Source organism: Gracilinanus agilis, chromosome 6, assembly GCF_016433145.1.
Source record: "Gracilinanus agilis isolate LMUSP501 chromosome 6, AgileGrace, whole genome shotgun sequence".
In the NCBI taxonomy this organism is placed as follows: Eukaryota; Metazoa; Chordata; class Mammalia; order Didelphimorphia; family Didelphidae; genus Gracilinanus; species Gracilinanus agilis.
In genome coordinates this window covers 176,675,205-176,688,780 of record NC_058135.1, presented here as the reverse complement: position 1 = coordinate 176,688,780, position 13,576 = coordinate 176,675,205, and the positions used below count along the sequence as shown (strand labels likewise).

At 35.6% G+C, this 13,576-nt stretch overlaps 1 protein-coding gene across 1 annotated transcript in view; it reads right to left on the bottom strand.

Annotated features, from left to right (window-relative positions):
• Positions 1–12,297, bottom strand: part of LOC123252422 (WD repeat-containing protein 19-like) — a 200,917-nt gene extending 188,620 nt beyond the window's left edge. Inside the window, exons 1-4 of the mRNA XM_044681745.1 lie at positions 12,250–12,297; positions 11,130–11,221; positions 10,824–10,889; positions 9,639–9,764 (exon numbers count right to left, since the gene is read on the bottom strand). Of these exons, the coding sequence (XP_044537680.1) occupies positions 9,639–9,764; positions 10,824–10,889; positions 11,130–11,221; positions 12,250–12,297 (332 nt within the window). The remainder of the gene's footprint in view (positions 1–9,638; positions 9,765–10,823; positions 10,890–11,129; positions 11,222–12,249) is intronic.
• Positions 12,298–13,576: the final 1,279 nt, after the last annotated feature.

The following is a 13,576-nucleotide window of genomic DNA, read 5'->3' as shown; positions in this document are numbered from 1 at the left end:
ATGGAAAAGAATGCTACCCACATTCAGATGAAGAACAGCAGGAGAGGAAACACAGAAGAAAATCAACTGCTTGAATACATGGGATGATGAGGACATGATAGGGGATAGAAAATACCACACCAATGCAACTATCAACAATTTGGAAATAGGTCTTGATTAATGACACATGTTAAAACCAGTGGAAATGCATATCGGCCAGGGAAGGGGGGAAGAAGGGGGTGAAGGGGAAAGTAAGAGCATAAATCTTATAACCATGTTAACTTTTCTAAAATATAAATATTAATAAATGTTTAAAATAAAATAAAATAAAAACAAACTTAAAAATCTTTAAAAAAGAAAGGGAAGGGGGCAGCTGGGTAGCTTAGTGGATTGAGAGCCAGGAGTTCCTAGTTCAAATTTGACCTCAGTCACTTCCTAGTTGTGTAACCCTGGGAAAGTCATTTAACTCCCATTGCCTAGCTCTTACCATTTTTCTGCCTTGGAACCAATACACCAGGGGTCAGCACGTATGGCTTTTTCTGCAGGAGCCATTGAGTCAATTTTTTTTCAGGCACTGTTACAGGAGCGCACACTGTGAGCACTGTGAGCACTGTACGGCTCTCACGAAATTACATTTTAAAAAATGTGGTGTTTATGGCTCTCCCGGCCAAAAAGGTTGCCAACCCCTGCAATACACAGTATTGATTCCAAGACGGAAGGTAAGGGTTTAAAAAAGAAAAAGAAAAAGAAAGAAAGGGAAAAAAGAAACCCAACTACAATAGTAGTTTGAACAATAAGCATTCATTATTCACTTACTTTTTCCTTTGTGGATACTTTAGCCAAACTTTTCTGAATGATTGTGAAGGCTCCTCACAGGTCTGGGATTTAATGCAATTAGTACAATGCCTTTTGCAAATAGGTGCTCAGCATCTATAGCAGGGATTCATTTTTGTGTTGGGGACCCTTTCTCAGAATAATATTTTTAAATGTATAAAGTACATAGGATTAAGGGAAGACAATTATACTGAACTATAGTTATCAAAAAATTTTTATAAAGTTCATAGATCCCAAGAACTGATCTATAGAAAATTCCTTTTCAATCTAGGCTCTGTTCTAAGTTTCCTCCACAACAATGGCAAACATCTCATATCTCATTGTTTTATGTCTTAAACAGTATTAAAAATGAGCATCATTAAACAAAATTATCTGTTGTTTTTACGTTTTAATAAATACTGTATAAGGGGCAGCTGGGTGGCTCAGTCGATTGAGAGCCAGGCCTAGAGATGGGAGGCCCTAGGTTCAAATCTGACCTCAGACACTTCCTAGCTGTGTGACCCTGGGCTTACCCCCCATTCCCTAGCCCTTACTACTCTTCTGCCTTGGAACCAATACACAGTATTGATTCTAAGATAGAAGATAAGGGTTTGAAAAATAAAATAAAATAATACTGTATAATATTATGCCATATTATGTTTAAAACACTGTTGGAGGAGAGCTTTTAAGGTAGCATTTTGCTCTATAAAATCAAATGCTATTTTCAACAAATAATAACACTGTGGAATCTTGTTTTCTCTACATCTTCCAGTAAATTGTGTGACATAATATAATTTGTGAACGTCTACCTCACCAAAAATGTTCTTAATATGTGTAAAGAGACTTCCGGTTAAGATGGCGACAGAGTAAGGAGCAGCTGCTCGATCTCTCCTGACCGAACCACACAGGACCCCTCAAGGGGAAATAAAAACGAGTCCAGAGGAACGAAGGAACCCCACAACAGGGCGCAGCATTGAAGGTACGCAGAATCGGGCATTTCCACACTTTAAAGGGGTGAAACAGCTCTCACTAAAACACGAGAGGAAGAAGCCCCTCCCCCACCCCCCACACCGCACAAGCCGGTAAACAGGACTGGGGCAACCAGATAATCACTGGCAGCCCCTGAGCCGGTACCTGTGCGCTGCAAGACGAGGGACCCCAGGTGGCTGGGACTTTCCCTGAGCGCCCACGTGGGTGAAGGCACCACCTGCGGCCTTTCCCAAGCTCTGAAGGCATCGCCTCAGGTGTGAATAAAGATCTCCAGCCCACGGACTTTCACTACCTTATGCGGGGGTGAAGGCAGGGCCCTAAGAGCAGCAGCACAGGCAAAGGCAGTGCCCTAGGCTTGAATAACGATCTCCAGCCCAGGCTTGGACCTCCAGTGAGGACCCCGTGCAGACCTGAGCGTGGCTGTGGAAGCAGCCCCAAAGACTGCTGAAGGAACCTCCAGCAGAGGGGCAGACCGGGAACTACCAAGAGGCCTGACCCCGAGGACAAGGAGACCAGAGCCCCCCCTCCCCAAGCTTGCAAGGCCCAGGCAGACCCGGAGTGCAAAGACAAAGCGGAAAAGGGGCGGGGCTAACAATGGCCAGCAATAAGGAAGTCCAGAAGAAAAAGACCATCAAGAGAAACTCTGGAACACTCAACAACTTCTACACAGAGAAAATCCAGACAACAGAGGAGGGAAAACAAAAATCCAAACCTCCCCAAAAAAATGAAAGCTGGTCACAAGTTATGGAAGAGTTTAAAAATGAAATGCTGAGGAAGATGGAAGAAATCTGGCAAGAAAATAACAGTTTAAAAGGCAGAATTTCGCAATTGGAAAGTGAGACAAGACAACTGAAGACCAAAAATGACCAGATTGAAAAGGAAAACCAAAACGTTAAAGCCGAAAACCAGTCCTTAAAGGCTAGAATCGAACATTTAGAAACCAATGATCTCTCAAGACAACAAGAACAAATAAAACAAAGTCAAAAGACTGATAAAATAGAAGGAAACATGAAATATCTCAATGAGAGAGTGACAGACCAAGAAAACCGGTCTAGAAGAGATAACTTGAGAATCATTGGTATTCCAGAAAAGGCAGAAATTAATAAAAACATGGACTCCATACTCAAAGAAATTATTCAGCAAAATTGCCCTGAAGTTCTACAACAAGAGGGCAATATAGACATTGAAAGGATCCATAGATCACCCTCTACACTGGACCCAGAAAAGTCAACACCCAGAAATATAATAGCGAAATTGAAGAGCTTTCGAGTCAAAGAAAAAATCTTACAAGAAGCCAGAAAGAGACAATTCAAATATCAAGGAGCACCAATAAGGATCACACAGGATCTGGCAGCCTCAACACTAAAAGAACGCAAGGCTTGGAATACAATATTCAGAAAGGCAAGAGAGCTGGGCCTTCAGCCACGAATCAACTACCCAGCGAAACTAACCATATACTTTCAGGGGAAAGTATGGGCATTCAACAAAATTGAAGAATTCCAAGTTTTTGCACAAAAGAGACCGGGACTAATTGGAAAGTTTGACACTCAACCACAGATATCAAGAGAAAGATGAAAAGGTAAATAAGAAACAGAGGGAAAAGAAAGAAAACTCATAGTCTTTTAAGCTTGACTCTTTAAGGGCATAAATAAGATCTAATTATCTGAATTACTAGGTGGAGAAATGCTATGTATAATTCTCTGTAGTGAACTCTATACACTATTATAATATTCACTATTATAGCAACCAGAAGAATAATTCATAGGGAGAGGACAGGATACTAAATGGTCTAAGATGACATGGGGGGTGGGAAAGAGGGGAGGAATAGTAGGGGACACCAAGAAAAATCCGAGTAAATAAGAAAAATAAGATATTCTATTACACACAAAGAGGGGATGGGAAGGGGAGGGGATAAATACTACCATAAGAAGGAGAGGAAGAGAGCATTAAGAGGTAATAATCAAACCTTACTCTCAGTGTAATCAACCTGTAGAAGGAAGAGTAGCTTTATTATCCATCTGGATAAAAAACTCCATCTAACCCTACTGAGAAAGTCAGAAGGGATAAACCAAAAGGAGCAGGGGAGTGGGGAGGCCAAAAAGGGAGGGAAGAAGAAGGGGGAGGGAATTCATTCGGTCTTTAAAAAAAACAAAAAGAAGGGAACAACAAGGGAGGGGACAGAAAGGGAAGTCAATCAAGGGAGGGGATAAGGGATACTGGCTGAAAGCAAACCACTGGTGTAAAAGAAAATAGTGCAATAAGAAGGAGTGGGTCTAGAGGAGGATACAAAAAATGTCAGTGAATACACAACTAACAATTGTAACTCTGAATGTGAACGGGATGAACTCACTCATAAAACGGAAGCAAATTGCAGAGTGGTTCAGAAACCAAAATCCTACCATAGGTTGTCTACAAGAAACACATATGAGGCGGGCAGACACACACAAGTTCAAGGTTAAGGGTATGAGCAAAATCTTTTGGGCATCAAATGAGAAAAAGAAGGCAGGAGTGGCTATCACATGATCTCTGACAAAGCCAAAGTAAAAATAGATATGATTAAAAAAGACAGGGAAGGTCATTACATCCTGATTAAAGGCAGTATAAACAATGAGGAAATAACACTGCTCAATATATATGCACCAAGTGGTATAGCATCCAAATTCATAAAGGAGAAACTGGCAGAGCTCAAGAAGGAAATAGATAGGAAAACCATAATAGTGGGAGATCTAAATATTCCTCTTTCAGATCTAGATAAATCAAACCAAAAAATAAATAAGAAAGAGGTAAGAGAGATGAATGAAGTCCTAGAAAAATTAGATCTAATGGATATGTGGAGAAAAATAAATAGGGACAAAAAGGAATACACCTTCTTTTCAGCTGCATATGGTACATTTACAAAGATTGACCATGTAATAGGGCATAGAATCATGGCAAACAAATGCAAAAGAGCAGATATAATAAATGTAACCTTCTCAGATCATAATGCGATAAAAATAATAATCAGTAAGGGCTCCTGGACAGGCAAGTCAAAAACCAATTGGAAATTAAACAATATGATTCTTCAAAACCAAATTGTCAAAGAAGAAATCATAGAAACAATCAATAATTTCATTGAAGAGAATGACAATGATGAGACATCCTACCCAACTCTGTGGGATGCAGCCAAGGCAGTACTCAGGGGGAAATTTATATCCTTGAGTGCATATATTAACAAATTAAGGAGGGCAGAGATTAACGAATTGGGCATGCAACTCAAAAAATTAGAAAGCAAACAAATAAAAAACCCCCAGATGAAAACTAAATTAGAAATACTAAAAATTAAGGGAGAAATTAATAAAATTGAAAGTAAAAGAACTATTGAATTAATAAATAAGACTAGAAGCTGGTATTTTGAAAAAACAGATAAAATAGACAAAGTACTAGTCAATCTAATAAGAAAAAGGAAAGAAGAAAACCAAATTGACAGTATTAGAGATGAAAAGGGAGACCTCACCTCTAATGAAGGGGAAATTAAGGCAATCGTTAAGAACTATTTCGCCCAATTATATGGCAACAAATATAACAATTTAGGAGATATGGATGAATATTTACAAAAATATAAATTGCCTAGATTAACAGCAGAAGAAATAGAATACCTAAATAATCCCATATCAGAAATAGAAATTGAACAAGCCATTAAAGAACTCCCTAAGAAAAAATCGCCAGGGCCTGATGGATTCACAAGTGAATTCTATCAGACATTCAAAGAGCAACTAATCCCAATACTATACAAATTATTTGATATGATAAGCAAAGAAGGAGTCCTACCAAATTCATTTTATGACACAAATATGGTACTGATTCCAAAGCCAGGTAGACCAAAAACAGAGAAAGAAAACTATAGACCAATCTCCCTAATGAACATAGATGCAAAAATCTTAAATAGAATATTAGCAAAGAGACTCCAGCAAGTAATTACGAAGGTCATCCACCATGACCAGGTGGGATTTATACCAGGAATGCAAGGATGGTTCAACATTAGGAAAACCATCCACATAATTGACCATATCAACAGTCTAACAAACAAAAATCACATGATCATCTCAATAGATGCTGAAAAAGCCTTTGACAAAATACAGCATCCATTCCTATTGAAAACACTGAAAAGTATAGGAATAGAAGGACCTTTCCTAAAAATAATAAACAGTATATACCTAAAACCATCAACAAATATTATATGCAATGGGGATAAATTAGAAGCCTTCCCAATAAGATCAGGAGTGAAACAAGGATGCCCATTATCACCTCTATTATTTAACATTGTACTAGAAACACTAGCAGTTGCAATTAGAGAAGAAAAAGAAATTGAAGGTATCAAAATAGGCAAGGAGGAGACTAAGTTATCACTCTTTGCAGATGATATGATGGTCTACTTAAAAAATCCTAGAGAATCAACTAAGAAGCTTGTAGAAATAATCAACAACTTTAGCAAAGTTGCAGGATACAAAATAAATGCACATAAATCATCAGCATTTCTATACATTTCTAACACACTAGAGCAGCAAGAAGTAGAAAGAGAAACACCATTTAAAATCACCCTAGACAATATAAAATACTTAGGAATCTATCTACCAAAACAAACACAGCAATTATATGAAAATAACTACAAAACACTTTCCAAACAAATAAAACTGGATCTAAACAATTGGAAAGCCATTGATTGCTCATGGGTAGGTTGAGCTAACATAATAAAAATGACAATTCTACCCAAATTAATTTACCTATTTAGCGCCATACCTATCAAGCTACCAAAAAACTTCTTTACTGAATTAGAAAAAACTATAACAAATTTCATTTGGAATCACAAAAGATCAAGAATATCAAGGGAAATAATGAAAAAAAATGTGAAGGAAGGGGGCCTAGCAGTACCAGATATTAAACTATACTATAAAGCAGCAGTCATCAAAACAATATGGTACTGGCTAAGAGACAGAGAGGAGGATCAGTGGAATAGACTTGGGGTAAATGACATCAGCAAGACAGTGTATGAATATGTGTAAAGATTTGACTCAAAAATTTTTATATAGATGGGAAAGTAAGCATGTGGCTAAGTAGCTATAAATGTCTGTTCAGTCACCTTTTTTTTACTAATGTGGGAAGGGAATTCCCCTCCCTTTTTTGGTATAATTAATTGATTGATGTAATCAATCAGTGTTTGCCCTGTGCAGGGATAGATAGGCCCTCAGAGAAAGGAAGTTGAAACCAACAAGATGAGAAACTGATCCTGCAAACACTGCCCCTCTGGGCAGTGCTAGGCAAATTAAGGAACAATGACTGGTTCCTGAGATGTGACATGGGAGAGCTACTAGGCAGAGAAAACTGCTTATAAGGTGAGACCCAGTGACTGTTCACACACACACACTCTTGCTCTTCTGACTGGAAAATGGACCTGAAGGAGCCTTTGTGGGTAGTGAGCTTAAATCCATCAGAACGGCAATTAGGGAGGCTAGGCAATTCTCTATCTCTTTCTCTCTCTTTACTATCACTACTTTGATGTAATAAAGCTACTTCATAATTTAATTTTTTTTTAAACCCTTAACTTCTGTGTATTGACTTATAGGTGGAAGAGTGGTAAGGGTAGGCAATGGGGGTCAAGTGACTTGCCCAGGGTCACATAGCTGGGAAGTGTCTGAGGCCGGATTTGAACCTAGGACCTCCCATATCTAGGCCTGGCTCTCAATCCACTGAGCTACCCAGCTGCCCCCTTCATAATTTAATTTTAAATATTATAGTAATAATAAAGGATGAGAATATTTTTGCACAACTGAGTATCTTTCCTCCTTTCAGGTACCTTAAATATCAGTTCCTTAATTCCCTCGAAACTGTGTTTCCTCCAGAATGGAAATCCTTCTAGAATTAACTTCTTTATTAATTAAAAAAAAAGTTTATTTCATGACTGATAGACCACTACACACACACACAAAAATTACATAAACAATTCACTTTAACTCACTGATAAAACAATCACATATAATAGTTTATGTTCCTTACCTCATTTATAAAAACCTTTACAAATGCCTCCACCCAATAAGATAATTGCTTTTTTTTTTTTAATTTCTATTTTCTATGATCAGAATTGATTTACTCATTGCTCCGGGTTTATTTTTGCTTACTCCTTCTTAATCATTCATTGAATTTTAATGGTTTCAAATACTGAATTTTTTTTAAGAATCAAATTGGTTTAAAAGAGTTTTTGAAACTTCTAAGTCTATTTATTAATAGCATCAGGGCCCCATAATGTTCATTTCTTCCCAGCTACACGTAAGTCCAAAGAACTATTGAGGTAATCAGCTACTTAAATCTAAAATTCACAAAAACCACAAAACTAGCAATGCTTTCTTTACCAAATCAACATAGATGAATATGAATTCCAAGCAAAGACATTTAACAAAATAAGAAAGGCCATGTACTAAGCATTCTTCTATTCATTTCCAAATGATGTTATCTCTTCATGTGTTTCCCAAGGAATAATCATTTAAGCTGCCAATTAGTCTTTCCAGAAAAATAGGGAAGGTTAGTTACTAGGAAGAATCACATATGTCAGGAATTCTGTATATCTCTTTATGGTATAAAAGAATTTCTGGCTTAACTTTCTTACCACCACCAACATAGACCAGCATGTCCCATAGTTAGCTAAAGTCTGCAAAATCAAGCTTGAAATATCAATTAACTTGCTATCAATTAACTGGAGTTAACAGGCTAGAATCCTATTTTGTCTGACATGGATCTTTCCCTTTTGTCACCTGTTTTTTGATCTGTAAATCATTATCTTCCCAGATTTGCTCTTTGAAATTCCACCGAACCATCTTGTTTATATAACCAAAACCTATATGACATAATTTAAAACTGATGGCTATGGGTTCAGATTTTTTGTTTAGTAATGCCTACATTTTGAGCATAATTAACTAGGGTTTTTCTCCCATCTCCCCATTGTTGATTATATGACCATCAATAGTATATTATCAATTAATACTCAGACAGTTTCTATCAAAATGGAAACACAGTAGGTGATACACAAGTAAGTTTTGAAGAGCCATTTCTTTATTCAAGAACAAGACGAGAACACAGCTTTTATTTCTTTTCCATCTCTTATCTGGGCTTCTCCAACCCATGTTACAGCAGTTAAAAAACTTCCTGGATGGCCTCTTTCATGTCAATTTACATGTACCAATATATTTAATGACTTTGATAGCTTCTGGAGACATCCCTCAATCACACATGGATGCCTTCAAACAAGCAAACCCAGGTTTATGGCACATCTACAAGTACATTCACTCAAAACCACAGTTAATGAGCTCCAATTATATAGCATGTAGGGTACCAACTTCTTACATGTGGGATCCAAAAAAAACCTACCCTGCATCTACTCAAAAAATTTATTTCCTGAGACCATTCTACTGTTTTAACTTTTATTAGTTAATCAGAGGTCATAATTCATTTAAAGCAAAAGGCTGCCTTGCCTTATGAAGGCTTTTGCATAAATTGTAATATTAGTCTAGTAAAAAGAGTTAGGATTAAGACTCTGGAAACCAGTATTCTAGTTCCAGTTCTGCCATTAACTAGCTATGTGACCTTGGGCAGGTCACTTAACTATTCTGGGTTTCAGTACCAGTGAATTAGATGGTTTCTGATACCTTTTCCAACTCTGAGATTCTGAAAAATGTGGAGGCTAATAACATAGATGTCCCTAAGGTTCCATCCAACTCTAAATTTCAATGACCTCAAAAATTTCTGGAACAAAACCATAAAATTAAGGATGTTTGTGAGCAAATACAATTTTAAAACATTCCTTTTTAAATTAATGAATGTTTTCTTACCTCATGCCACTATCCAACTGACTAGTTTTATTTGTATTGGCATCCCACAAATAGATACAGGTAGATTTTTCAGCAATTATTGCTAATGTGTCTCCATCTACATCCCAATCCATAGCAACAGAAGGGCTTTAAAAAATAGAGATGTGAGCATAAATTAAGATTTTTTTTAATCTTGCAAGAAGATGAACAAATGAAATGCTACTGTTGTTTTTGTTATAATTTATCATAATACACCCCAATTGTTAGAGGCTTATTGTCCATAGTAAGCTAATCTTTAATTTGTTCTGATTTACATTACCTTTTTCATGTCTCCCCTTCCCTTCTACCTTTAGTCTGTTACCTTAGCTCAAATTAAGCCAAATTTCCTTTACACCTATCCCAAAAGGTTCAAGAATTTGTTTAAAGTTGACTTCAAATTTTCAACTTGGATAATGATGATTTGTGATCAATGTTCTATTTATTCAATATAAACCAATGGAAAATTTCAATCAATTAAGAGATCAGGTCATGATTAAAAGATTCAGTCACCTTTAGAATATTCTCACATCTTCATTTATTAAAAAAATAAAAGCAGAGATTGTTTTCACTGGAAAAATAAACATCTCATTTGTGTGAATCATGTATCCTGCAATAATTTTCTCATATTGTTAACAGCTGTCATTTACAAAGCTCTTAAAGAGAATGAAAATGTTAGAGGTAGAAAATAGGAGGGGATGTGATCAAGTACACATGTAGAAGTGTTAGCATTGACAAGAAGGGTCACCTCTTTCAGAGACTGAGGAGAAAAAGGAGAGAGTGGGAAATGAAGTCAAAGTTTTGAGATGAAAAAAAATGAGAAGAGAGAGAATTTACATCAAATATCTTCAATTTCTTCGGTAGCAAAGTTAAGGTCTTCAGCTGGGAGGAAGGTGAGGCAGATAAAAAGGGAGATCTTAAAGAGCTTCTAAGAGGCCTGAGATAGGAAATCAATTGAAAATAAAAGAACTGCCTTATTAGATCATATGGTGTCTCCAAATGACACTCAGGAAAATGAAGTGACAACCATGAGTCACAAAATTAGTAAATGTTAGAGCCATGATTTGCAAATACAGAATTCTTTCTGTGAAGCTTAATGTACCTTTCTTTTAAGTTTTCAATATTTATACATTCTATGAAAATTATTTCTGATTACATTTTCATACTTACCCTTGAAGACTAATTTCATTTTTCTTTAGACCATGGCGATCAAAAATTTTTACTGTGTGGTCAGCTCTAAAAATGCAATATTAGATATTTAAGATATAAAATGGTGCACAATTTAAGTAATTTTTTATTGACATGCTGAATGTCTAAATGTAAGTCAAACCAGTCAACTTATGCTTCGCTTTTAATGACTGCTAAAGTAAAATATCCTTTGAACTACTTCAACTTTTATTACTTAATGTTATATACATAGAGGTCAAAGAAAATGGATGACATAGATTATAATTTTTAATATGTTGGTTGTCTTACCCTGTGACTGCAATGTAATTTCCTTGTGCTTTCTGCCATTTGAACTGTACAGGAGCACCAAGCAAAGACTTTTCTAAGAGAATAAACACTTGCTGGGGAGAAAAACATAGAACTGCAAATTATTACTTAATATTATTAAAAACTCAGTGATATGAAAAGGTCCCAAATGCAACAGATTGGCTGTAGGTCATATGGTACTAATTGCTCTCCAAATAAGAGACTGTTGTCCTAACACAGTAAGTTTTTGCCAGATTTCTCAAATGATATTGCACATATCCTAGAATAAGTATTGAAAGTAAAAAGGAATTCAGAATATAGCAGAATTTAAATTAATTCACTTTATTAAGCAACCTGATCACGTTTCTTTCTGATTCACATTTCTCTAGAAAATGTGAAATCAAAACTAAATAACTAAATTTATTACTGATATTTTTACAACCTTACAAGAAAGATAGATATTATTATATGGTTTATATAGATAAGGAAACTGAGATTTAAAGAGGTCAATTGGTTCATCAAAGCCTGACAGTTAAGTGGAAGAATAACTACATATCTGAAATTGCTAAAGAAACATGGAATTAACTGAAAAGCTATAGTGCAATAATATTTTAATCTAAAAATTTTGTAATATGACAGAAAATAATTTTAATGAATAAGTAATATAGTAAGTATATAAGTAATATAGGAACTTAAAAGAAAAATTCTTACAATCAGTACTAAGTATTGGTTCCAAAGCAGAATTAATAGTAAGGAATAGGCAATTAGGCTTAAGTGACTTGGCCAGGATTACATAGCTAGTAAGTGATTGAAGCTACTAGACTTGGCTTTTTATCCACTGAGCCACCTAGGTGCCCCAATATATGAACTTTAAAAATGAATTTAATTCTTTATTTCCCCCTCTCACATCTCTATTTTTCTGTTTTCTTTATAACAAACTCTTGATAAATAGAAAGTTTTAAATGTCAATCAGCATATATTTATTAGGTTGCAGTTATATGTTAAATACTTTATAAGATAGAAGAAATGGATATGTTCAGTCAATATTCACCATTTTGTTATCTCCAATATAGATTATGTAATGTTTGCCCCCACACCTCTTTAGTTAATTCATAAGTGTTACCTTGTCACAAAAATGATCTCCTGGTGAATGTTTCTCCACTAATTCCATTATAATTCTAATCACTTTCAGAATCCTTCATATTCCCCTACCCAAGCTAACTTGCCTGAACTCTTTTTTCCCCTGTAAACTTGTTTTATGCCTTCTTCTGAGATATGCCATATCCCTGAAACAAGCACCTATCCTCCCATAATATTCTCTTATTCAAAATTCTCCTTAGGCAAAATAGTCAAAAATAAATGAGTTAAAATACCCCCTTTTGCTCAAATATTTGTTTAATCACTTTCCATATTTCTACCAAAAAGAAAAAATAAGATAAATAAAAGCCATAAAAATGTTAAAAAGATGCTGGTGTGGCATTTTATACATAATGAACAGATTGTGATATATAACACATCTGTCATAACACCTTCAACACAAAATGTTCTGAATATATTCTGCATAATGTAGAATACATTGTAGGTATTAATACCAACTATAGGAATAACCTAAATAATAGGGCAAAAGAAAAGGTACGTTTTCCTATACAATGACATCAGTGTTATAAATAAATTAGGGCTTGCAAAATTTCATAAATTGCATTATTCTCACACTGACAAAAAGTGAAATCTAGCCACACATTTGTATAGAGTAGAACTATATTGCTAATACTTAATACATAAAAAACAGAGTTTGATGAGATTGGAACTTAACATCTAAAAATGCTACCTAGCCAAAGTTAAAATGTAGAAAACCTGCATATATAATAATTTCTCTGTTAATTTTATCTTTAAAATAAATCTAAGGGATCTCTCAGGGAAAATACAGCAAAGGTATTATACCAATCTAGAGTGGCTAAATGCTATAAATAAATATTATTTTGAAATTATTTTCTAGCTATAATCTGACACATGACTTAGAATTATGCCATGTTACTTTTGTTAAATGGACAGTAACTATGTGGTAACATTTACACTAATAATGCTAATTATAATTTCATATATTATGGAATCTGAGACTAGGAAAAGACCTCTGGGGTAGTCTATCTTAGCCAAATATACAAGTCAAAAATTATCATGTAACCTTAGCTCAAAGATTTTTTATGAAGAGAACCCCACCACCTCCAAGAGAGCCTCTTAGATAGCTCTAGAGCAGTATTGGCTAAGGTTTTCAAGTTTGCATACTCAAACTGCAGCTTCAAGTTGCCAGTGAGCACTGCTCCCCACCCCCACCCCATGCTTGGCTTTACTCCAAGGAAGTGCTTACTTTGGGAGACTGGATAGAGGTTCCAGGCTTGAAAAAATGTCCTCAGTTCCTGGGAAGACGGGGAAGGGAGCAGCTCCCCAAGCTG